At 38.3% G+C, this 27094-nt stretch overlaps 2 protein-coding genes across 6 annotated transcripts; both read left to right on the top strand.

Annotated features, from left to right (window-relative positions):
- On the top strand, positions 1-24014 carry LOC121912254 (receptor-type tyrosine-protein phosphatase epsilon-like). 5 transcript variants are annotated; one of them, XM_042434427.1, is made up of 21 exons: positions 1-79; positions 6539-6794; positions 13121-13192; positions 14710-14806; positions 15286-15359; positions 15797-15933; positions 16094-16184; positions 16347-16423; positions 16513-16549; positions 16670-16767; positions 17363-17482; positions 18574-18737; positions 19708-19843; positions 20047-20196; positions 20659-20752; positions 21119-21195; positions 21334-21468; positions 21677-21802; positions 21962-22113; positions 23154-23289; positions 23418-24014. In XM_042434427.1, exons 3-21 carry the CDS (start codon positions 13126-13128, stop codon positions 23490-23492), a joined length of 2043 nt encoding a protein of 680 aa, XP_042290361.1. In that variant the 5' UTR covers positions 1-79; positions 6539-6794; positions 13121-13125; the 3' UTR covers positions 23493-24014. The 5 variants fall into 5 exon arrangements, with proteins under 5 accessions (XP_042290361.1, XP_042290360.1, XP_042290362.1 ...); XM_042434426.1 differs by lacking the exon at positions 1-79 and adding an exon at positions 154-239; XM_042434428.1 differs by lacking the exon at positions 1-79 and adding an exon at positions 1845-1866.
- A 1529-nt stretch (positions 24015-25543) lies between these two features.
- gnrh3 (gonadotropin-releasing hormone 3) lies at positions 25544-26727 on the top strand. The gene is made up of 4 exons (XM_042433886.1): positions 25544-25620; positions 25806-25948; positions 26213-26293; positions 26619-26727. The coding sequence occupies exons 2-4, from the start codon at positions 25811-25813 to the stop codon at positions 26670-26672; spliced, it is 273 nt and encodes a 90-aa protein (XP_042289820.1). The 5' UTR covers positions 25544-25620; positions 25806-25810; the 3' UTR covers positions 26673-26727.
- Positions 26728-27094: the final 367 nt, after the last annotated feature.

Genomic DNA, 27094 nt, shown 5'->3' on the forward strand with positions numbered 1-27094 from the left:
AGAGATCTGCAGAAAACATGATCATCAAGAGAACCTGAACGCTTTCTTTTCGGCTCCGATCTGATTATTTGTCAACCTCGTGAGTGTGTGTGTGTGTGTATGCTTTTATATATATATATATATCTATATGTGAGGAGGACATACCAGGAGACGCAGGCGTCGGGTCCTTGCAGCCTGGACACAAACCGTTATCATCAGCCGCTGCGCCGTGTGAGGCGAGGTCATCGCAGAGTACCACGGTAAGATGGAGAAAAAAACAAACAAACAGCGCTAAAAAAAAACAGTGGGGCTACTCTGCGTTATTTGTGCGTAAACTGTTTTCTGTCGGTTATTTACCCAGCCTCATTTTTGAGATCTTTTCTGACAGCCAGTGTAGCTTTGATCTACTACATCAGGCTTCCTGCATCTCTGACAAAATCACACAGCAGCATCTCGCGAAAAGCTTTTGAAACAACAAATCTCAAGAGAAGAAAACGAGCCACTGCGATTTATATAATTGTCACAGACGCTGCCATTCCTGAACTCAGTGCAAACAACATGGACTATAGTAAATATGGGTTAGTGGAGCAAATCAACACGCCCTGCGACCACCAGGATGCTCCATGTGGTTATATATTTCCCCTTTTACCAACAGTTGCATATTGTGGATGGTAAATCTGGAGAATATTTTATTTTGGGTTAGAATTCCCGATCAGATTTTTTGGGAGGGGGCGCATTGGATATGCAGCATCCTCACCGGTCTAGACAGAAAACGCAAGGGGGAGGTACACGTAGTACACATACAGTACACAGTAGAAAGGCCTGTAGGCTGCACACACAACAGTCATGGGATGCTGTAGTGTGCATCATATGGGTTGTTTGATCAGCTGAAAGCATAATAATCTGTCAGTTTCTGCAAAGGCCATATTCTGGTCAAATGTTTGGTTTCAAAATAACAAGAACAATCTTCCATTCCTTCCAATCATTTTCTCAAAATCTTATATTTGTGTCATTTTCACTTTGACACTTTTGATAAATACTGATCCATCAATATGGAACAAGAACAGGAGAGATATATTTTCATAGTAGTATTTGTTTGGTACAGACTCAGACAGGCATTGCTATGATAACAATAGACAACCAGGAGATACTCTGTCATAAATGTTGCAGTATGGGAAACTAATGGAAATGTCAATTGTTCATACATGAATTATAAATATCCCTCATTCACAATAGCCTCATTCACAATAATTTGACCTTCAGTTCCATCCCCCTGATTAAATGGCCTACTAAAAGCTGATGTTAATTTTAGAATTACCTCAGATTCCTCATCTCTGATCTGAATATTGGGCTACATACAGTAGCTCTGGGAATACATGAGCTATTGTTAGACACATGCTAATACAAAGCTTCATTTCATAATGGCTTTTCAATATCCTAAGGTGGGAATGATGCTGATGGTGTTAAATGTATCCACAATGGCCTGTTTTAAAGTGTTTTAGCATGGATGTAAGAGTTAGCTTAAAACTAGGAAAACAGTTTGATATTGTATGAATAATACACATGAGGAGCTTTGTTATGAGGAGATATTTTGACATTTAAAAACCGGATATTTGTAGGAAGACTTTAGTCATTGTTGAGTCAGCCACTTCTTTGGTAGTGTTTGCTTAAAATGATGGCCATCCGCTTGAAGACTAATTTTGTGGTTGCCATAGATGCTCTATCAGATTATAAACAATCATAAAACCAAATTCAGTTTTGCTGGTGTCATCAGGTATGAAACAGGTGTTGAACACCTGGGCTGAAAGAGATGAAAGAGCAGAGGAAGAATGATGGGGGGAGAGTCTGTGTGACTGAAGATGTCACACAGACTGAAGACAATCGAGAGTGAGTCCAATTATGTCCTCTGAGCTGAAGTTTATTTCCCTCTTCTCTTCTCTTCTCTTCTCTTCTCTTCTCTTCTCTTCTCTTCTCTTCTCTTCTAAAAAATCTGGTATTTACATCCTAACATTTTGTATAGACTTATGCCTATTCACAATCAGTGTGAATGCACCTGAAGTTTTGTAGATTTGCCAACATCTTTTCACAGAGGATGTTGTTTTGGAGAGTTTATGCTTCATACAGAACACATTTGCACAGTGAGGAAAAGCCAAAGTCTTTAATACAAACTGATTCATATTTTAACATTTCATTATCTTGCTTGCACTCTGCTAACATGGCTGGCACACTTAGTCATGTGAGCTAATCAGAGGTGAATGTAGCCATATACATTTTTCATTACATGCCTGGGTAATTACATTTTATAATTCACTGCTCTGAAATGTTTGACTTTTGTCACTGTTGACGTCTTTGTCTGTTGTCTAGCATAATTTGTACCAATTATCATTGAAATAAGGTGTATGGCCTTCCCAGTGCATGTGTGTATACTGACAAGAGTGAGCTGTTTGGTAAAGCAAGAGGATGAGAAAGACTTCATAACCTCATGACAAACTACAATTGTTTTTGATAGGACGACACTCTGATTGTCTCTGCAGTACTGCTGCTGCTGCTGATGATGATGATAAAGTGTGTTGAGTGAAATGAACTCTGCTCTCTTATAATCTTTCAGGCATTGCATTCACACATGTTAATATAGCACAGCACACCGCACTCTCACATCAGTTTTCTTCTTGTATTTAACTTCTGATTCAAGGCCAGTTCTTGTTTGTATTTCACTATTAATAGACTGCGTCTTTTTCAAGCTTAGCCTCTTGCTGAGGTCATTGTTTCACAGCTAAACTACAACTTGTAATGTTACTTGCTGTGAGAAGAGGAAGTAACGTTGTCACGCTGTCAGATTGTGAGGGAAGAAAGTGACTGTTCACTTAAATGAGAGCTACTGCTCTTAAACACTAAGAGCTGTTTCAGAAGACGTTCAAAATGCAGTTGCAAGAAAGCAAATCTGAACATCAGACTGAAGCCATGAAATTGTTTAAAACATTGTACGCACCTAACAATCTGTATATCATAACATGAATGTATCTTTAATGTGATAAATGACTGAATAGCAGTGACACTATTTGCTTGTTCTCACAGTTTAGGCCACTTTTACTGGACTCTATAGCGAAAGGACCAAACTTGTTACCCTTGGCTGAGCTGTGGCAGAACGAGTGGTGAAGCTGTAATTGCAATGATTATTATCTCTTGTCCCTGGTTTCACCTACTGTATTCAATGCCCCAGAAGTGTCATTTTCAGAGTCCTCAAACTACTCCTCTCATCCTCTGATATAGAGGCATAGAAATAATATTTCTCAGCTATTTCCCTTGGCAATAGTCACCCATTTCAAAGCATGGGTGTTCAAGGCATAGGCACTGATGTGTTCAGTAGACCAGTCAGTTAAGGTTCAACGTTTCTGTGAGTAAAAAATATATAGCACAGTCTTCACATGAACGAGGTACAATATAGATAATATGTTTTGTAAAAGACTTTTCAGCATGATACTTATTTTTCTCATACTGTAGAAAGCAGCATTTCCACTGATGTCTGTTCAGGTAATTTTTCAGTGAGCAACCTCACTGTAGAATCACATTTACAGGATGGGAGAGATGAGGAACACACATGAGTGGTGGAGAAGTGTTGACCATAATAAAAGTACAAGCGTGACGGAAGGAAGTTGCACACCCGTAGCCACGATGCAAAAATAGTTTAATAAGTTATCAACATTTCAACATGACAGTCTTCTTCAGGGTATTGAGGGACATGACAATATATAGGGGATAGGACACAGGTCTGCTCTATCATGGGAAGGAGTCTCCTCAATCACATTTACATACTGTAGGCGGAGGAGGTACCTGATTCTTCACAGTGTATTTGATAAATAGCTTAGGTTGTACAGGGTATCAAAAAACATCTCCAGCTATGGGTCTATCATACAGCTTTATAAAGACACACAATATTAGCAGAGACATAGCAAATACTATTCTTAGGAAAAACCAAACACCCCTGGCTCCGACTGGGTTCCTAAAGAGAATCCAATTTGCAAACATGCAGATACTCAGAGCTTTGAACTTATATACACTGTCTGTGAAATCAAATTTTCCAAACGGACTGATAAAATACAATCTCAGCTTGCTAGAGGATCATGAATGAAGGTTACTGCATGCATCTGTGCTCTCTGAAGCCCTAGTTTTCCCCATTATGTATGAAACCATGGATTCACCACGTGTGCCTCTCGGGTGGAAGTCATCAATATTGGATTTATTTTTCAGGAAGACAGCGTGTGAATAGCTAACATTAGATCCATTGAATATGTGGGCTATGTGAATAGCACCCATCAGATTTGTGCATGGATTTCAAAAGATTTTAACATGCCTATCACGATTTTAAAAATGGTAACTTTATTTCATAGCTGTGCTTTGCTACAGTAAAGCACGGTGTTGCCTGTTTTGGTATAAATTAATGATTGAACCACGCACTGCTGGGTGATGACTGCACTGCTATAAAACTTTAATGACCTGCATGTTTCCCCTCTTAGTCAATGGGCAGAGTTGCACAGAAAGGAAGTGCTTGTGCCTGCAGTAATCATATGCCGTGAGCATGTCTCCCTCTCTTTTTGGACTGAATGTGCAGAGCTGAAAGGAGAACAATACTCTGTGTGAAAAAGATGAAGATGGTTTCATAAAAAGTCTCTCAAGGGACTTTTAGGCAAGTGAAATACAGTATGAATAACTTAGCAGTTTATACATTTTTTATACCTATTATCATTTAGCTCAGGCTTTTTATCATTAATGATAATATATTACCACTGCAAAAAGCTTAGCCTTGTTCTTCGAAGCATATTATTACTTCAGTATAGCACATTACCTATATTATTTATTATTTATGTCTTTTGACAACTGCTTGGTAACTAAACTTTTCTTAAACCTACTGCTGTTTTATATAAGAGCCACAGTGCATAAGCAGGGAGTTCCACCTGGGAGCGGAAAAAGCCCTCAGATTGAGAGATCAGCGCTAATATTGCATTTCTGCCTGGTTACACTGTGATTCATTTTTGATTGACAGATTCAGTAATAGGATTTGTGTTTGCGGGTCAGGTCAAAGGTCACATTTCTCAGCATATAATTTTAGCTCAACCTTATATCATCAGTACATTCACCACTTCCACATGTATAATAAATGCACCGGAGAGTAACTTAAATATGCAGCTGCTTGAATCTGAGAAAGTGGCGCCACATTGAACCACGTTGGAGACATTGAACTTTAAAGGAGTACTCCAACCATTTCACATATCAATGTCAATTTACTAATTGTGGGCAGGGCAAAACAATTAATGACATCACTTGAGTAATCTCAATTTGAGCTTGGAGTCTGAAAAGCATACTGTAGGCAGGGACTTTCTAATGTAAGATGTTCTCCAGTTACATCATGGGAAGTATAGGATCTAGTGTTTTTGGACCCTACCCTACTACTAGGGACTAAAAGTCAGGATCACTAAGCCTCTGCTGCTTTGACTTTATTTATTTAATCTGTCTCTTGCCAGTCCCACAACTTTATGAAAGTGCAATACTAAGTTCTGTGTTCGCAATGGCAAACATGTTTGTGTTTTAACACCAAAAACTATGCAACATTTTGGAAAAGCTGAGCACAGCCTCTCTACTGGGATGGAAAGCGTTTTTCCATACCTTGTTCATTAATTTTCCTCACCATCGTTCAGACTGAGAGGGCTCGTCCAGCTGGGTCTAGTGACTAATTCACCTCCTCTCCTCAGCTTTCTGCTCGACTGCGTTACAACGGCCAAGTGTTAACAATATGGCTTTGTGTCTCACACCTGTGGGCAGTAGGACTCTGGGAGAGTAGGAGTGAGTGGGCACAAGGGGCATGCCTTCTTTCCCAGACTCAAGGAAGGCGACAGAATAACATCACAGTAAAGTCTTTGTGTAAATAGTGAAGAATTAATTCCAACCATTTTATGCACTGGTTTTTGTCGTACAGTCACATTCATGGGCAGTTGTGTGAGTCAGAAACTCTGGGTTAATACTGTTTGTGGACACAAATCTGATAATGTTATTTAGTTTGAAAGTGATTTTTTATCATTATTTTGTTGGAATCAAATGGTCAATGTGTGTAAACTCCTCATGTGTACCACAAAGATGTTCGGAAAGATTCATTTGGGGAGAATTAGTTTTGCATGGCTGGAGATAAATAACAACAGTTGTTTCTGTAATTTGTAACAGAGGTTGCTGTCGATGAGACCATTTAACAGTACACAAACATTGGACATGTGCAGTACAAATGATTGCATGTCTACATACAGTACACATGCACACTCACCCGGTTTATTAAAGTCCTGTAGTGCAAAGTCAGGTTCTCAGACATTCTGCAGGAAGATGAAAACTCCCACTCATTTCACTTTTCTTTTGTTGAGTATTCATTTTCAATGTTTTTTTTTTCTATGAGTCAGCCTCAGATAGTGAGTCAGGGAAAATCTGCCTCTACTACCATGTAACAATATGTAGACAAGCTTTTGGGTTTGGTTGAGCTTTTTAAGGCTGCTTATTTGTCTTTTGCTTCATTTTCCAGGTTTCCATGATCAGATGTGCCTTGATCCCGATCTGAAGTTCTGACACAGCTGAAAACGACCTCAGGCACCACAACCAACATCAAATCATCTCTTCAACTGGTATAGTTACTGAGACCTCAGAGAGGATGTGAGTAGGAGAAGGACTGAGGGTAGAAAACCCCCAATAAGTCCAACCAAGAAAGGAACTGGGATTGAATGGCTGCTATGGACTGACGGGTCAACTGATACCAGATTACACCGGCTTTGCTTGGAAGTGTAAGTCTTTTATTAATCCTTCTGACCACAGACACAGTCAATGCGGTTTCAGTCAGTCCAGGGAATCAATTGAAATTCAATCCATTAATGGGAACTAATCCAATATTTACAGTGTCTCCTTTCTAGATAAGGCGATTTGTATTTGAAATCATTTCTTCAGATTGATTCTTTTGACTATAGCTATGTGGCAGACAGTGAATGGTTAAGAAGATGAGAGATACAGATACAATAGTATTCAAAGTCTTTGTAATGTAATGTTTTGATAAACGCATGACAGGTGTATTTTGAAAGGCAGCATTGTTGTAAAGCTTTCCTTACATGTGAAATACATCGAGCTACATTTGAAGATATAGCAGTGACTTACCAGACAGTGAAGGTTCAACCCTTTTACTGCCTCTGTGTACTAAGGATGTCTTCCATTATGTCTGTTATCTCTGAACCCAGAATCTAGACATTTATCTCCTCCGGCTCGACTCCTCTCCCCTCTCTTCTCATTTCATCTCCTCTCTCATCTTTCCTCTTCTCTCTACTGCCACACTTTACTGACATGTGTTTGTGCTCTAATTCCATCCTTTTCCTTGGCACTTGACAATGAAAGCGGTGGCTGCTTCTGGTATTCCTTTTTTTGCACTGTCTTTGTTCCTTCTCTCCTTGGAAACAACATCTTTTATCTTTTGGTGTACAAGACATGCCATCTATTCTGTGCCAACCACAAATGTGGATTTGTCTTTTAGGCTGTATTGATGCGTGTAGGATCTGAGACATGATTGGATGCAGCTATTTGATATATTTTGTTACTGTTTGAGATACCTCCATAAAAAGGACATTTATTACTTTTATTATGAAGCAAATCACTGTTCTAACATTTCAAAATATCTCTAAGTATCTGTGCATTGTATGTTCTATCTGTATTTTTCCATATTTTTTATGCCCCACCGATGTTTAGAAATTTGTTTCTAGTTGCTGTTTATACTTAGCAATATTGCTCCTATGGTTCCAGATCGACAACATTAGCTTTTAGTTCAAATCACCACTGTGCCTGAGTATAGCCTCAGTGTGGCTATAGACTTTTTTTTCATTGCACTGTACTTAGCGTGGAAAAGTGTTTGAACTGTGTAGTGAATGGAAACGCACAGAATATCGTACCCACATTACTTTCAAACATTATTCAGTTGTCTTTGGTTGTGGCTAGATGTGGTTTCATACAGTCCCTTCACTAACTCATAATACCTCACTGTACAATATAAAACCCATGTAGGCTGAATGCACCCACAACCCTAAGCAGGATCAGCAGGTATAAAGAATGGATGCATTGAAAACCTAAAAGCAGATTTAAACAGGAACTGTAGGGATTTAGGGTTGAGTTTATTTGAATTTTTATATGAAATGACGCATCAACATAGTACATGTGCATTCATAGCATGAAAGCAACAGACGTGTTCGTGCTGGTGCCATTTGAATAGTACCAAGTGCTAATGTAAAATGTACTATTGGCAGTGTTTTTGCTTTTTTAAACCATTTTTTAAATTTGTAGATTTTACGACCACCTATAAAAATCACCATAATCATTGCCAGCTGGTTCCCATTGGCACCTCATTGCAGCACCTTTATAAAGGTGTAAATATTTTGTTATTGCCTTTTCCATGCTTTCTCTTTACACCTTTGAAAAAAAAAATATGTAAAGAAGGGTTACTGAGCAAGCTGTTCATTCAGGTTCCTGGCTGTGAAGTTGAAATAGACTGCTCACAAATACAGGGATGCAATTTATTGTGTGGTATTAAACCAGAGCACAATGACAACGCATACAGTATAATAAAAGAACATCAAAAGGAAACACAGTGGCAGATTAGACAGCACAGAGGGAGAAAGAATAAAGACCATGTATGAGTTGCACAATTTTAATATACACTATGTTAACCCTGTCTGAAAGATAGTAGAGTATGAATTCTCCTGAATGTCCTCAAAACTTTTGAGATCATCAGTGCCTGTGCTCTACAAAGTTCTATGATTTCCTAACAAGATCCACACAACAAACCTGATCAGTTTCAACCGTGACAGTAGATGTCATGCTCCACTGCCCGGGAGATTATTTCTTGTGACTATTCACCTACAAAACAGTCATTTCTGAGATTCAAATATAAGCGATTGGTGCTATCATTGTAAAATTAAACTGTTAAGTGTAGATGCCTCAGTAGTTGTCACGGTTAAAGTAGGTAATGTCACTCAATAATTCTGAGCAGCATCCTCCATCCAGAGTGGGGCAGGATGACACTAGTTGAGGACTGCAAAGGAATATGTTCTCTTATGAATGATATTGCAGGTTTTAGCAGGTCAACAGAGGTAAAATATGACAAAAATCACTTTGAATTTTTCCTGTCGTACTTAATGTGTTTGCTAAAAAGTCCAGAAAGAAAGCCATCAGTTCTTTAACCAGATAGTGGGGCCTGCCAATAGATCCATTAACATACTAATAAGTATATAAGTAAATGTTTACGAGTGCTAAAATTGATTTAAAGCTATACTTAACTTCATTGAAGACATTTTATTTTTTATGACATGCATTTGAGTAATGAGAATGAGTTCCATACCGCATGCGTCTTATATGTAAACTGCATCATTACAATATGTATTTTTTTCTCTGTGGCAATGTCATATAACTCTATTATTTATATGGGGTGTTTAAAATAGGTCAGGAGGTCAGCATGGAGTCATAAAGATTATGCTTTATTCTACATATCCAGAATTCTGTACCAGTGTTTGCTTAAGCATATTTTCTCAGCACCCATAGCAATGTTTTTGATACAACTGACGTTTAGCTTTATTGTTATTGCAAAAGAAAATCTGCCCTCTGGTCACATCTGTAAGGTTAAATCGCCTGCGTTAGTCCCCTTTTTACTTTTCTGGTTGGAAATGGATAATTCATCACATTCCCCTGCAGTTTGGTTTGAATTAATGATAAAGATGAGTGAACAGGGTGCAGGTCTGCCACAAGGAAAAAATTTCTGTGGTTGGTGTTGGTGTCTGAAGTCAATTTTCTTTGAGTCTCGTTTTCATTTTTTCATGTGAGAGCCAAGGTGAGGGAGATATATTAAAGTGAAGTGAAACAGATCCTTTTAAGGGTGTTATGATTACTGGAATTTAAGAGGTATACAGTAATTAAGCGGTAGTTTGAAGTTTCTATGACTTCATGTTATGACCTCCATCTCATCTCTGTTCACAACCACAAAAGCAGAGCTGATCAGTGTTGAATAATGCATATTACTGCACAAAATATTAACATTACCCCCAAGGTTCAACCAGCATGTTGTACATTCTGAATCAGCATTGTATCATGCATGGGTGGGATACATTTCTTCTGCATTCCCAGCTCAAGTGAAGCAGTATAATTTAATTCACTGGAACATTTATGTGAAGCAGGTGCTGGAGAATGAAGTAATCACATTGTTGTTCATTAAGCAGACAGGAAAAGCAGAAAAGCAGACAGACAGAAAAGCAGAGCTGTGGAATGAATGATGCAATATGGCATGGATGGATGGCAACCAATTACACTGAAGCATCTTTACCTTGTATAAAATGAGGCTCTTCATATGAGGGTCAGATGATGTCATATACTGATTAAGATATATAAATTGTGTAATAGTAAGTGGCAGAGGCTGTGTTGAATAATTTGTCACAATGAGTCATGATAAGTTCCATGAAGATAAATGTAGATTTTGCTGAAGGATAAAATATGTGACCACAGTCATTGCAATAATGACAATTTGATACAGCAGATACAGCAATGAAAGTCATATCCTGTTAGTGTCACCATGACTTGCCTTTTTTTTCTCCACTTAAAACTACAACATGAAACTGCAACAATTTTAAGCCCTCTAAGGCTGAACTGAAGATATAAAGACTGTATATATATTATATATACGTATATTTAAGGGTTTTTGAACTTTGATGCATTGTACTGTATGTGGGATGACACTTCAAGACCTTTTCAGGACCTGCAACTGTCACTTATTACCAAAAGCAACACAAAATCTCGTGTTCCCTTTGTTCTGAAAAAGATGTAACATTTGTAGTTAATCACTTTTGAAAAACTACATTGCACTAACCAACACTTTTATCAAAAGTGACTTAAGATAAGTGCAGTCAACCCCCATTAATAAACAAATAGGTGACTACACTGTCAATTACTGTTTAACTAGTCTGCACAGTATGATGTCCTGCTTTCCCAAGAAATGAGATGTCTACTATTGCTTCCTCCTCTGCTTGGCATACTTTTACAGTTGTGTTATCAATTCCCTCTGTTGGCCAGAGGCCCTCACTGCAATACATGCCAACTCAATTATATTTTTATTTTTTAGCATTTCCTCTGTCAGGAAATCACTTGCTCTAGATCAGAGTTATCACTTATTATTTAAACAGACATATTTTTACATTTCAATTCTATTCTTTCATTTCCTGGCTATATCTTGTGTATACTGCTCTGTATAGCTGCCAGGAGATGACAGATATGCCGTGGCCTATTCAGTGACCCGTATGCACAGCATGCCTTGCAGCATAGAGCTGTAGGATGGGGCTGTGTGAGTGGATGTGACTTGCCCAGTGGGGTGTGGGGAACAGGTGCTGACACTGTCAGCTTGTTAACACTGGGGAGAGAATTGCTCCTCCAACAGAGTGCGGCACATATGCAACACATAGCCTTTGGCTGTGGGATGTATGTGCAGGCATGCATACATGTGAAATGAGAAAACATGGTGTGTGTATGTTGTGTATGTGCACCCACTTATGATTCTGTAACATTGATGGGTGTAGGTTTATTAAATTTGTGTAATTAATGATATTTGGGTAAAAATAAGCATAAAACTGGACTGTGAACATTATGCAAATTAAATAAAAGGAGTTTTTTCAGCCAGTGCCACCATGATTATGCCTGTTAGTGTGCAAATGCATGTGTGTCAGCATCCTGGGCGTTGTACAGCATGAAGAGACTGTATAATGTGCAAAATCCAAAGCCCTTAATTTGTTGTCCAATAATACTTTATAATTTTCAACATCAATTTTTGTTGTGAGCACATTGTTAGCGCATTATTATGTAGTTCTGTTTCCTACAAAAGTGCTGTGAGATATATTTATATGAAACCCCCCCTAGGGTTATGTGCAAGACATTCTCTCAAACATCTCAAATTAGGCCCCTAGATGATCCATTTCTAGACGAACTAAATTGACACAATGAATTATTCCATCCAATCCTCTGGCCTTTATAACAAGAAGGGTACTCTGAACAGAGGACAAATTAGGACACTCAAATTTTCCTTCTCTCATTTACTCCATCAAAGCCATTTAGGCAGATCTACCCTGTTTGCCCAATTTATTCTGTGATTTCTTACCCTCTCATTTGAACGACTTGGGGAGAATGTGAGGAAATGGATGTGAGATTGGAGAGACTGGCTTCTACAATTTTGGAGATAATAAGATGCAAAGATAATGTGTCAGGACCGATTCACTTCTGTTGTAGTTGGGAGGAAAGTGACGTATCCTTTTCCTTTTGGAAAGACACCCCGCCACAAATAAATCACTAATAGCTTCCACCAATAAAGTAAAACGGAAGAGTGAGAATGTGGTTTCGAAATAAATTACGGTTCACTGTAGAGGAAGGGAAAGAGAGAGACAGTGTGATGGAGGGAGAAAAAGGGAGAAGCTGCAGTAAAAAGGAAAACAACACCATCTGGTCTTCTACGTAAAGCCAACAATATAACCTATATACATATGCAGATTTTAACACCACAACACTCTTTATAAAAGCCTTTTTATCAATATCACTATTTCCTAAAAAAACATATTTGTGCCTTTTGGACACAGTACAAGTACTATTGAGGAACAGGATGTCTTATTTTCATCATGCAGGATGTTTTGTAAGGCTGCACAGTGCCGTACATCAAAGACAACACTGCAAAATGAGACGGCTTCAAACAAACACTGCATTGATCTCAACTACAGTGTCAAATCCTGAGACCACAGGGGATATGGTTACTGTCACTTATGGGTTAATGCCCCCCTTTTTGGTTTGATGTCTGAATATTAGGTTATTTGAGATGCTGCTGCTCTTTCAAGTCGGCCTGACAGGACAAGGCTGCAAGCAGATTTCCCATAAGGATTCTCACTGCTCAGCGGAGAGACACACAGACATCACTCCCAAACCTTATCAAAGCGTTTCTGCCTCACTAGCAAGCATTTCATATTGGTTTGGCGCCTTCCAGTGGAATATGTAAGAAATTACAGGGCCTTTAACTGTTTTTTCCTGTTTGTGTGACTGTTCTGTTTTTCATCCACAGTGACAATGGTGTTGTTTCTGATTGGGATCACTATAGCCGTGAACAATTCATCTCATGAGAACCAAACTGCAGGTAATTGTTGCAACGACTTAAGAGCAATACACTGTACTTTGCAAGGATCAGATGTTAAAGGAATGGTTTGACATACCAGGAAATACAATTCTTTGCTTTCTTGCTGAGAGTTAGATGAGAAAATCAATACTGCTTTCACATCTACACACTAAATATGAAAGCTACAGCCAGGAGATGGTTAATTTAGCTTAGCATGAAGACTGGAAACAGTGGGAAACAGCTATCCTGGCTCTGTCCAAAGGTAAAATAATCTTCCTACCAGCAGCACTAAAGCTCACTATTAAACATGTTATATCTTGGACTATTTCTTGGCAGGGAGCAGTGACTTCCTGATGACTTCCAGGAAGAAACGGTGTGTCATATAACCACCCGTAAAACCCAGGGTTACTACTCCATTTCCATTTCAATTGCATACTTTTACAACTAATTCCATACTTTTCCAGACTCAAATTTCCAGACTTGTCGGTAGATTTTTCGGAACATATTTGACATCTGAGGACAAATAGCTAGATGTTTATCATGTAAATAAAATGTTGAAGGGTTCATTACTTGTTGAGCTCGGTCTTGGCCTCGTGTGGGATTGGGCCAAAAACTTCATGACTCTGGGTGCGGAGGATGCTGTGACTACCTGTACTCGTTTTATTTTCCCTTAACATATTGAATAAACAATATAATATTATTGTTCACCTCATATTTTTTAGTCTCTTCTATAAATAAGAAGCAAAAATTAGTTGAAAAAAGTTAAATAATTGAATTTTCTCCATGGAAATGACAATGAATGCAGCCATAAAAGTATGGTTTCCTTATGCAGAAAAGATACTCCGTTCACTTTTCTGATAACTGGATCACGCATAACTCATAAATGTTCAGACAAGCTTAATATTTGGTTATTTGTGATGCTGTGTATATATGAAATTCAATGAAAGCTGCATTTTCTTTCAAACTAATTTGGTCGTGGATGTCTGGATTTGATACAGTTATAAGTCACTTGGGGCAGAGATATTTTGCAGGCTGTGACATACAGGCGTAGAGGAAGCTCTGCGTAGGAGTGCGCATTCAGTCACACGCCTGCTCCAAACACCGTGAAAAACACTCTGCTTGTATGATCAATTTATTTTTAGAAATTTTGAATTTTATATTTTAGAAAACAGAGTAGGGGCAGTAGTCTTGAAACACAAACACTTTTTCCATACTCTCTTTTATTTTTTCACCGCAGAGCTTCAAGTCCTGCTTTCAGAAATCAGCAGACAAAAACATAACACATTTAGGAGTGTCAGTAGTAGGGGACCATCTACCCGCTTCAAGTTTTTATGCTAAGCTAAGCTAAATGACTCCTGACAGGCAGCTTACATTTAGCGGACAAATTTGAGAGTGGTATCGATCCTTTCATCTCACTCTTGGCAAAAAAGCAAGTGAGCATATTTCTCAAAATGTCAAACTATTCCTTCAAATGTCAAGAGTTTATTTGGATGTGTTATGGAATATAACTAATATGATTCACTGTGTCTTCCATCCAGAAAACCCCACCCATCAGGGTGCTCATGTGCTGCCCTCAACACTGGTCATATCCCTGCTTCTTATTATTGTTGTCCTGCTGACGATCTACTGTCTGAGGTGAACGAACCTGCAGTCACACATGCATTCTCAACTATTTGCCTGCCTTTGAATGCATCTCTTTGACTTCTCTTTTCTCTCCCTTCCTTTTAGCATGTGTGTGAGAGTGAGTGTGTCAGGTCAGGGCATAGGGGTGGGGCTGGTTTGGAAACAGGCGGTGAGCATTGGCTTATGGGTAAACAGCTGCACCTCAAGTAAAGACAGCAAACAAAAACAAGTAGGTCAGGTCAGGCCGCAGATTCTCATTCACTGACCAGCCAGCTCCTGCGTCCTGAAGCCGACATGAGGAGGAACAGCTTTTCCTCTATCAGATGGTTGTTATTGGTTTTGGTATTTGGTGTTTGCCTACCTTATGTGCTTAACAGCTCTGTTATATAGATTTGGGTCAGCTCATTTTAGCTTTTTCAATACAGATTTCTGCCCTTTATGTTCTCTGACGGTTTTTGCTCTCTTTATTTCTCTCTCTGTCATTGCTATAGGTTCAAAAACCACAGGAAAGCTCTTGTTACCTCGGTGGATAAAAAGATTCCAAATGGCTTTTTGGAGGAACAAGGTACTGTTGTGTTGCACTCAATATAATTACCAGTGCATGAAAATGTAATGTAGCTGTTTGCTTTTTTTATTTCTTCATTTGATTTGTAGATCTACATGCTTTATGGACTAGGAAAATTTCACGATCTGGAGTCTAAGGTAGCTGGAAAGCTTATTGAAGGCTCTTAGCTTTCCCAGCACGTAGGGAGCCATATAAACTTTCACTTCAAGTAAAAAATATATAAATAAACGGAAAGGCCAAATTCTGAGCTAAGACAGTTTCGTGCAGGAGCAGCAGCACTATGTTTATGACTCAAGAAATCATTTCTGTCATGTACCCACAGAAGTAGGAAATCTTAATGGCCATCGGGCTTGTTTTTGCAGGTGCTATGAGAGCTTGTAATGTTCTCTTTTGGGAACCGTTAGCATTCTGACTGCCATATATTCCTTTAAACACAGGAGAGCAGACAGTGGTCCTCCTCCCCAGATCTCCCTCGCCATCCAAGAGGTACTTCCCCATCCCTATGGATTCACTGGAGGAGGAGTACCGGATACGCTCTGCCGATGATGGCAAGCTCTTCAGAGAAGAGTTTAATGTAAGCACGAGTTTATTTGGTGTGGACTATGCAGGAGTGAAGATCTTTGTCCTGCAAGTATAGAACAAATATAGAAAATTGTAATAAACTATTATGACAGCAGGCTGTGTACCAGTGGCTTTATTTTCATCTCATGAGGATTGGGGTTCTCTCTTTACAGTCGCTGCCATGTTACTACCACCACGGGTCCTTTGAGGAGGCGAGCAGAGAGCACAACAGAGAGAAAAACAGATACCCAAACATTTTACCATGTGAGTGAGGATCTATATTCTGCAGCCAACAATATTAATGTAACCTTTAGACTTGAAGTATTATTGATCTCTAAATCTTAAGGTAAGGTGGTGCGGGCCAAAATGAAAATAAGAACTTACTTTATTTACAAGCTGTTGGTGTTTTTTTTCTCTCTTCCACAGATGATCATTCAAGAGTGGTACTGAATAATCACGATGGACATCTGTATACAGACTACATAAATGCATCTTACATCGATGTGAGTCTTGATTACAATTAAGCTTTTAATGCAGATGATGCAGTAAGGCTCTTGATAAATTGCCATTAATACTATGTTCTCCTGCACAGAGCTATAAAGAGAAGAACAAATTCATTGCAGCTCAAGGTAAGTGCGGATTTCATTTCATTTCATTTCATTTCATTTTATGAGTCATTTTGTTTCCAATCATCTGTTTTTTTTAGTTTAATATTGATATTTTTAATAATATTCTTGGTTCTGCTGCAGGTCCAAAGCCTGAGACAGTAGCCGACTTCTGGCGGATGATTTGGGAACAAAAAACAGCAACTATAGTAATGCTGACAAACCTGAAAGAAAGGAAAGAGGTTTGTCTCTCCCTCTGCGCTGCATTCTTTGCATACTACTGAGTAGGGCGTGTTATAGAATTAAGCTATACTATCTATATAGCTCCGCTGCACCATTAGCGAAATCCTTTTGTATTCTCATGACCCAAAGTCATTGGTATAATTTATTTGACCCCTTTCCCAACTGAGAATCTATACAAAGTGTCACCCAGCAGATTACTTAGCATTGCATAAAATTTAGCCTCAAAGGGATGATCAATTGAGAGCTCAACATTAAGTTTGATACGGCAGAATAGAGGCATTGGGGATCAATGATGGAATAATTGTTGATAAGATCCTGAGAGGCTTCATGATAATTAGTCTGAGAATCTAGTTAATGAGTTGAAACGTCACTGTGAAGATCTTATTGACTGACAGAGAAATGCACAAAGTCCTTGTGATTGCCTTTGAATTGGATTGTGAAATACACATCGTCTAATACACATTTATACACGTGCACATAACGATATACACAATAAACGCTGTTATACAAACATTTTTAATGTATGTTGCAATGATAATAAACTGTGTTTGTTATTTGGAGGCTCAAAAAGAATAACTTCTCTTCTCTTATCAGGAAAAATGTTACCAGTATTGGCCAGAGAAAGGCTGCTGGATGTACGGCAATATCAGGGTGGCAATGGAGGACTTCACTGTGCTGGTGGACTACACTATTAGAAAATTCTGTGTTCAATATGTAAGTAAAATATGTGGATCTACATATCAGGACATTAATGATATTAATAAAGGATACATTTGTTTTAAGCCCATTGCCAGCACAAATATTAAAAGGGTGTAAACTATAGGTTTATTTAAATTTTAGAGCATGTGTGGTTTTAAACACACAGCTGGCTCAGCGTAGACCAGGGAAAATGTAATTATACCAAATATAAGCAGAGATTGTTCTGAAAAATAATTTAAGATGAATGCTGTCTCTAATTAGACATACAAATGTTCAATATCATAATATTTTAATAAAGTTCTTAATTGTTATAAAAATACATAATCATAATAGCAGTAATATTATTAAAAATTAAACATCAAACAAAGCTGCATGGAGCTGGTATTCAAAAAAAATTTTAATATATTCAATTTCCCATGGGGAAATTGGAACATTTTAGCAAACTGTAATAGGACACAAAACATAATAAATAAATGAAAAACACTTGAAATGGACCAGCATGAAAGATTTAAAACAAAAACAAAAATCGATATACGTACGAGTGTATTTAATATACACACTCTACTACTGTGCAGTGTTTTCACATCATCTCATCTTTAGAGGTTCATACACACACAGTATCTGTGTTTCCTCTGTTTTTGACTGCCGAGTTGGCTGCCATCGCAGTACAGCAAAGCCCTCAGACTGCAAAATTCACTTTGTTCCCTCTCCATTTGAAGCCAGAGAAGTGCAGATATCCTCTCTGACTCTGTGAAAAGTGTGACTGTGCTGTAGCACTGCAGAACAAGCTTGACAGACTGGTTGCTTTTACATTCAGCTCCTCTGAACACAGAGCAACCAAGTGTTCAAGAGAATGAAATTACATTCTCTTGAGAGAGCATTCATGAGATATGTGAGGCAAAGGAAAACCAGCACACGTTTACTAAATATATTTTGTGCTTTCACAAATTGCAACATGACAAAAAATACAATTCAGTTAATGTCGGGTTACCTTTCCTGCAGTTTCCAATTTTTCATCGACTGAACAAGTCAGTTGACTGATTTATCGCTGCACTGTGAATATTATTCATGCACACGTATAAACTTAGTGTGTCTGTGCTTCACAGCAGGGCAGTGATGGTCCCCGAGCTCCCCGCCTGGTCACCCAGCTCCACTTTACCAGCTGGCCAGACTTCGGGGTGCCGTTTTCGCCCATCGGCATGCTGAAATTCCTCAAGAAGGTCAAGGCTGTCAATCCATCCTATGCTGGACCTATTGTTGTGCACTGCAGGTAAAATGTGTACTATAAAAGAAGCCCGAAAAAGGCATCACCTTTATAGTCATATAAATAGACTCTAAGTTGATTTCAGAATTGCTATACATGGTGCCGCTCTGCATTTTTTTTCCAACCGAGGTCCTGATTTATTCTTGAAAAGGTGGACTCACTTTTAAAATGAGGAATTTTCTGTTGTCATACTTCAATGGTACGACAAAGATTTCCTGGTTTTAATGGAATTAGAGGTCAAAGGCGAACTCCCTAACAATAATTTAATAATATTTTGTTAAATAAGGTTAAAGTTGAATTTCTTAATTATTTGATAGAGTTATGTTCAAAAAGATTAAAGGTGAACAGTGGCTAAAATGTATAAAATAACAAAGAGAAGTTAATTGTAGATGAATGAAAGCATCAACACATATATATACATTTTTTTTAGCATTCTCTAGTTATTTTCTAATGGCTAGCCTGGTATGTGCATATGTTTGTTTGGCCAATCAGTGCAAAGCCTCACCAAAGAAATCTGCAGTCGATTGTAGCAACTGCTGCAACAGGTGCTCGGGGAGAGGGACTGTTGTTCTTGAATGGGGCCCATTGAAGAGGCTTCAACACCCTGCTGTGGAATCCCAGCTTTGTGCTCCCAGAGGTGCCGTCTGCTGAAATGACCCTTGTAAATCTATTAGGAGTTTTTTTGGGCTTCAGAGGTGAAGCGCTTTTACACATGCTCATGGCCATCAATTGACATCTATGTTAAGAAAAAAGGCAATGCATAGCAGGAATGCAAAAATATTTTTATATCTTTATATCATGTCTGTTTTATTGCATTACGCCTATGATAATCTTCTATGGTGTTCCTCTTTTGCTACAGATAATCTTTTTACCACACATCCAATGTTGGATAGAGTTCTTATTTGACACATTTTCATTTCGTAGCTACACTGTGTTGTTAAGACCTTGTGCTTTCTTCTTGTTTGTGTCTCTGCAGTGCCGGGGTGGGGAGGACTGGGACGTTCATTGTCATTGACAGCATGATCGACATGATGCACATGGAACAGAGGGTGGATGTCTTTGGCTTTGTGAGCAGAATACGAGAACAGCGCTGTCAACTCATCCAGACAGATGTAAGTGTTGACCCTCTCTGACCTGTTGTATCTTGGACTGACAGCTCAACTCAGTGCTCTAGTCGAGGGGTAAACAAGCGAGGACATCGAAAACAGCAACAACTGTCTATGATACTAAAATAGCAGGAAATATTTTTGGCAAACTAAAGCGACTACTCCTACCTCTTCCTCTTCTCCTTTCTCTCGTCTATCTTCCTCCTCAGATGCAGTACTCCTTCATCTACCAGGCTGTGTTGGAGTACTATCTGTATGGAGACACAGAGCTAGATGTGTGCTCTCTGGAGGGCCATCTGCAGAGGCTTCACAACACCAGGGCTCCCCACGACAGGCTGGGCCTGGAGGAGGAGTTCAGGGTACGAAGAAAGAAGCTCACTCTTAAACATTTCAGTCAGTAATGAATCGTCCCCATCACCCTGCGCCCTGCATGGGTATATTTTCATGGAAAACTTGCCCTGGGTGCTGCTCTTGGCAGTGGTAACATAAATAACAATGCTTTGAATCAAGTAAAACTTAATAAGGCGCCACCATCTGCCACATAGAATTTACTGTAGCTTTGTGAAAATTTCTCGTTTTCGCTGCGGAGTCCCTACACACCAAGTGAAATGAATCCCTGTTGCCTTATCTTCTTCTTATCTCCTTCTCCTCAACTGATTAGAACTGTTTATGTCCAGCTTGTGTTTTTAGTTGTTGCCATTTTTAAAATATAGTCAACATTGCTAGCTTTATTTCACCATTTTTATTAGCATTGCACCGTCCTGTACAACAACAAACAAAGTTTTTGCTTGTGTCCATCTGCCCATGTTTCCTCCCATCAGAAGCTGACCAACGTGCGCATAATGAAGGAGAACATGAGAACTGGGAACCTTCCTGCCAACATGAAGAAGAACCGTGTGCTTCAGATCATTCCGTGTAAGGAATACTCTGATACTCCGAGCAGTTTCATAATACATCACATCCACGTAACATCAAAGTATCACAGTGATGGTGATTTATAGATGCCGTACACAGATATCAGGCAAATCAGATCATGTCTGTGTGATCAATTACATTTAAGTAGAGCTTACATCTTGACTTAAACTTGAGAGAACAGTGGGAAAAAAAGCCAGCCAGCGTACAACTTTTTACAGTGCAAACCAATATGAGCTCTGGCGTGTTTGGCCCTAATAACACAGCTAAAGTTTTACTTAGCTGATTTTTTTCCATCAGCCTTTTCAAACTTTTATTTTATTAGGAATCACTGGTGGAAAGTTTCATTTTCCTTTTTTCTTTTTGCAGATGATTTCAACCGAGTAATACTCTCAGTGAAAAGAGGACAGGAGTTCACCGACTACATCAATGCCTCCTTTATTGATGTAAGCACTCCCTCACGACCTCTTGTATAGATTTCCCATAGAAGTATATATAAAGCTCATTGTTTCCTTTACAAACAATGCAAAATATTATGTTTGCTGCACTCTCAAGTCTTGTTTACTGGATCATCTACCCTCCAGGGCTACAGGCAGAAGGACTATTTTATCGCAACCCAGGGCCCCCTGTCTCACACAGTGGAGGACTTCTGGAGGATGGTGTGGGAGTGGAGGTGTCATTCAATCGTTATGCTCACCGAACTAAAGGAGAGGGAGCAGGTACAGTGTGGTGCTCTTGCAGAAGAGAACAGTAAACAGCCTTTTTTATTCTGTTACTTCATTGTCTTCTTTTTTCCTGATATACTGTGTATGTATCTAATTGTTTTATAGTGCTTTTGTGGTGCACACTGGATGCATAAAACGAAAAATAGGGTATAAATCAGTCAAACATAGCCTAATTTTATTTCCATCTGACCTTTCCTACCAGGAAAAGTGTTTCCAGTATTGGCCATCAGAGGGCAGTGTAACATTTGGAGATTATACTGTGGAGCTGACTGGAGATACGCAGTGTGAAACCTTCACTCTCAAAGACATGGTGCTCACCTACAGACCAGTGCGTAATGTTTTAGTTACAACATATTGTAGCACAATTGCTTTCCTGGTATATTTGTGCTGCATTCATAGATGAAGCAGTTTAAAGTGCATAAAATATCATTATATCCACCATTTTCAGCTGCATGAAAATAACAGAGTAAGCTCTCCATCTCTCCAGGAAAAGCAGTCACAACATGTCCGACACTTCCACTTCCACGGATGGCCTGAGATCGGAATACCAGCTGAGGGAAGAGGGATGATTGACATTATTGCCTCTGTGCAGAGGCAACAGCAGCAGTCTGGAAACCGTCCCATAATTGTGCACTGCAGGTGAGAAACTTCAGATTGACAATTCTGCGGCATTATGTGCATCCTCGGATGAAAATTATATACAATATATCCTTTTATATCTACCCTGTACTTGCATTAGTCCACTCTTATTTTTGCAGTACAACCCTTTTCATTTTCACTGCATCTTTGTTACCCAAACACTGGAATTTCTCAGAGTGATATTGGAAGGAATTTCAATTTTACAGACTCTGATTTCCTACAAATGTCTGTTACAATAAATTCTACATTTTGCCTCAGTAGACCTGGTGTTCTATGCCTAAACCACTTATGTGATCCCTTATAAAGACTTAGCTGTGAAAGCTTTGATCAGAACCTAGCTTCAGGTGAAGTGATTCTAAAGCAGCATGCCCCTGTGGGATTGATCCAATCCACTGATTCACAGTCAATTAAAACCTCTCAAAGTGAAATCTCCTCTGACTCCCACTATGATTAATCTGATAAGATGAGCTAACGACAGGAAATGGTGTCATCACTCTCTTCTATTCCTTCATCACCACTTGTCTAAGAGGGGCTTTTTAAAGCTTTTTCTCCGCCCCTCGGGAATGGGGCTAACCCGTTGCAATCCCCAACGTCTCTCTACGCTTCTCTTCCGAATCACTCTTGCTCCTCGTCTCTCTGTCTTTCCCTCCATCCCACCATCATTGTAAACATTGACTCAGTCAAACACTGAGCTTCCAAACTGATTAGTGTTAGCGTTTGGATTAGCCTCTCTTTAAGTGAGGATGATTATTAGCACTATTACACAAAGGTCACCTTTTCTCTTGCAAACTTTTTCATTTAAATGGAAAAAGGGTGCGCTGCTAAGATTACAAGAATTTCCTTGCAACATTGTTGTTAAAGAAATTAAGAAACTTTGAGAATTTTTAATTTCCTTGTTCTACTTCTGAGCTGCATTTATAAATTGTTCTCTATGTTCTTCCCCAACTGCAATCCTGCAACAAATCTCTCTATTTTTGAAGGCTTTCCAGTGTGTGCATTATGTGATGTGGTTGTTGATAGTGTTGTCCTTCATGTTTCAGTGCCGGTGCAGGTCGGACCGGCACCTTCATTGCCCTCAGTAACATTCTGGAGAGGGTGAAAGCTGAAGGCCTCCTGGACGTTTTTCAGACAGTCAAGAGTTTACGCATGCAGAGACCACACATGGTTCAGACTGTGGTAGGTGGAAAACAAGATAATATCAAACCTGCTGTGCAGAAACTGTCAGCTTATTCAAGTTTGTGTTGTTTGGAACCGTTTCTGCACATACATGCATGTTAACACTTTTCCTTTGCTTTTCCTTCCAGGAGCAATACGACTTCTGCTACAAAGTGGTTCAGGATTTTGTTGACATTTTCTCAGACTACGCCAATTTTAAATAATATCTGTCAGATACTGTTCTGTGTACCTCTGTCAAATAAACTTATGCAATTTTTTTCTGAATGTTGTTTTCTAAAGCAACTCTTTTTACATTTTGCACTTGATTACAGATCTAAAAAAAAAAATATGTTGTAACATACTGTAATATAAGTGAAAACATCTGTGCTCCAGGAGAGTCTGTCTCTTTCAAATAGTCCAATGTAAAATATAGAAATTATAATAGTTTACTTAATGGGTTGATTAGGTTCTTTAAAATGTTTTACGTTACATAAATGCAGCAAAAGAGGAAATTTCAATAATTGTATGCCATCTTTATCTATATAAATGTATATACTTTGTAGTATGTGTTGCTGACTTCCTACCTAAAATGCATCACTAATGTGTTGTAGAGTACATGCTTTCTCTTCTGTTTCTGCTTTATTTTGTTATTGACCACAATGCCTTTGGTTTATTTTAGTATTGTATTTTATGCTGCCCACTTAACATGCCTGACTGCAGTGAAGAGAATAAAGTGTGTTTGTTAAGTAGGCTGAAATGATTAATGCTTCTGCTAAAATGATATCCTGTCTGACATGTGTGAAAAATATTTATGATCTACTAGCTCAAACAAAAACATGAAATTTAAGATATATTTCATTCCGTAAGACGCCGCAAATTACCTCAATTCTGTCTATGAATAACTTAACAGCTGCTGCCTGTTGTAATTTTATTCAACTTCACCAACTTTCTTTTTTGCCTGTGGCAATATTACTTAGTAGATTGGTGCCTGACGCTGCAAAATGCAATTAGCCCACATTGAAAGCGGCAGAAAATAATGTATTATCACTTTAATCCAAACATGTCATTCGTACAGATTTTTTGCAGCTAAGCATCAAATCCTGCTTTCAAAAAAAGTTTTTGATACACACTGACAAGTTGACTTTACACATGCATGTTTGCATAAAGCAGTGCCATATTGATTAGAAAGACAGTTCTAATCATGAAATACTTGTCACCAAGTGACACAATTTTAATAGCGATAAGCCAGATGTTTATGTTTAACTCAGATATAATAGATACATTTTTAAAAGTGTATTGTTTTTAATGGTGGTCTCACGCATTGATCCCATGTTCATTATTTGTAAAAGCGCTTTTCAGAATATTATAAGGATAACAAATGTAACATAATATTAATTGTTGCAAATAAGTGAGAAATCATAAAGAGAACACTGTTGAGATGTGAATTTGAATTAAATAGTTGAAAATTGATGTAGTTGAACCTTGTTCTTCCATATGAACTGAAATGAAATATGTCTGGAACACTGAGCAGTATTGATATCAAGAACCAGTGCTCAGCCAAAATATGAAATATGCATGCACAGGCATTTTGACATATTTTGACTATGATAGTTAGTCTTAGTTTCATATTTAAACAAGGAAGCCCTGACATTTCTGCAAAATGAAAAGCATATATTTTTGCAAGGCTTTTGCTTACTTTTTGGAAAATAGAAAGCTTTGAGGTCTTAAGTTTGGGCAAGGAACTTTCTACTGTGTTTGTACTTCCATTCTTATAAAGCTGTGAGATGGGTTTATACATGACTCACTGATATGTTTATTTAGTGTACATAAATACTTGTTGTGGTCATTAATCATCACTGAGGTTTGCTGCATTGTTTGACATCATTTTACTTTGCAATCTGTAATAAGTATTTTAAGTTCCATGCTTAAAGAATAAGAAATAGGGATAATGACAGTGAGGCCTTGCAGCTGATGTAACATAAATACACAAGCATCTTGTTTCAATGATGTTTCTGCCTTTTGAATCTGTATGGATTTGAACTACTATTTGTTTTGCTGAAAGCTGATTCCAATAAATTATAGATGGAGAGAAATGTCATATTTCATCTTAATGTTGCCTTTTTGTCTACCTCTTCGAAGATGCATTTGACACAAACATAAATATGTATTTAATATATATTTCATGCTGTTTGGGCACTTAGCGAGCTCCATTAGTAGTATTCTGTGTCCCATTAGTCAGTAAATGTGTCACACCTGCAGAGAGGGGATTATAATCCTGACAGCAGCCTTCTACAACACCTATAAAATCCCCCTCTGGCTAATGCACCACATGCTAACGAGGCAAATACAGAGGTGAGTCAGTCCACAATGAAGTTTGTTCAATGTTCATTAAGGTAGAATTATTCTCCATAATAATTACTGTTTAAAATGTTGTTTTACTATTGTTGGGTGATGCTTTATGACCCCTGGTCTACGAGCTGTGGAGCTGTGAGAGGTGACATTATTATTTTTTATCACAAATTTGGCTTCCTCTGCAGCTCTAATGGAAGCAAGCAGCAGAGTGACGGTGCAGGTGTTGTTGTTGGCGTTGGTGGTTCAAGTCACCCTCTCCCAGCACTGGTCCTATGGATGGCTACCAGGTGGAAAGAGAAGTGTGGGAGAGCTGGAGGCGACCATCAGGGTGAGTGATTTTTTTGTTTCTTTTTTTCTTTTTTTTTTATGGACAAGTCTACAGTTTCAGGAAATGTGCTGTCTTTGTGAAATTTAAAGCGATATTTAACAGAAATACTTCCATAAAATTGCTCAGTTAAGCCTGACTGCAAGGTGCTTCTTCTTCTTTTTTCTTTTTTCTTTTTTTTTTACAATGCTGTAAATATTATGTTGGGTTCAGATATCATATCAGCCATGGTTTCATCTTCTAAAATCTCTATTTTATTGTACTTAGATGATGGGCACAGGAGGTGTGGTATCTCTTCCTGAAGAGGCGAGTGCCCAAACCCAAGAGAGACTTAGACCATACAATGTAGTAAGTGCTTATTATACATAATTTATTACCAATGTCTTCTTCAATTGTACATTATTAATGTACACTATACCACTGTGTGCCACTGTGTTCCAAAGCAGCAGCGACAATATACAAACTGCTCAATGGCTGTTTTTATATTTCTCTTTTTGCATGATTGAATATGTGCATGCTTAATTTAATCTTTTTGAATGTTGGCAGATGTATTGCCAGTTTGCTCACACTTGAAGACTTTGGACTCATATATATATATAAATGATGTTGGTTAGATGAAATATTAAAGCAGCAGATCAAACTTTTAACTGAGACTTCATTTCAATCTCTTCAGATTAATGATGATTCCAGTCATTTCAACCGAAAGAAAAGGTTCCCTCATAAATGAAGAGCTCCTAAAAAAAAAAGAAGAGAAGCAGACTGTATTTGCATTATCATCAGCACTAGTGATGGATCACCCAAGTGCAGGATGCTGACTTATACAAATCATCACATTTATTGCAAAGACGTCAATTATATGTATGCCTGTAACATTTAAATTCATGTAAAATTTAAATAAAGTTTTTGAATCTGGATCAACTTATAATGTTTTATTCCATCTGATTCTCATAAAATGGGATCTCACTTTGTACATCTACTCATTAGAAGTGAAATGATGCTATTTAAATGTAAAATATTGTTTTGAAAGCCTTTAAATAGATTAAATTGCCTTTGTAAAGCAGCCACGACCGACAAGCATGACAAACTTGTGACACAACAATCTTAGCATGACAACAGCTGGTGATTAAGCCAATTTATTAGAAATCAATG

Source organism: Thunnus maccoyii, chromosome 14 (genome assembly GCF_910596095.1).
Source record: "Thunnus maccoyii chromosome 14, fThuMac1.1, whole genome shotgun sequence".
Taxonomy (NCBI): Eukaryota; Metazoa; Chordata; class Actinopteri; order Scombriformes; family Scombridae; genus Thunnus; species Thunnus maccoyii.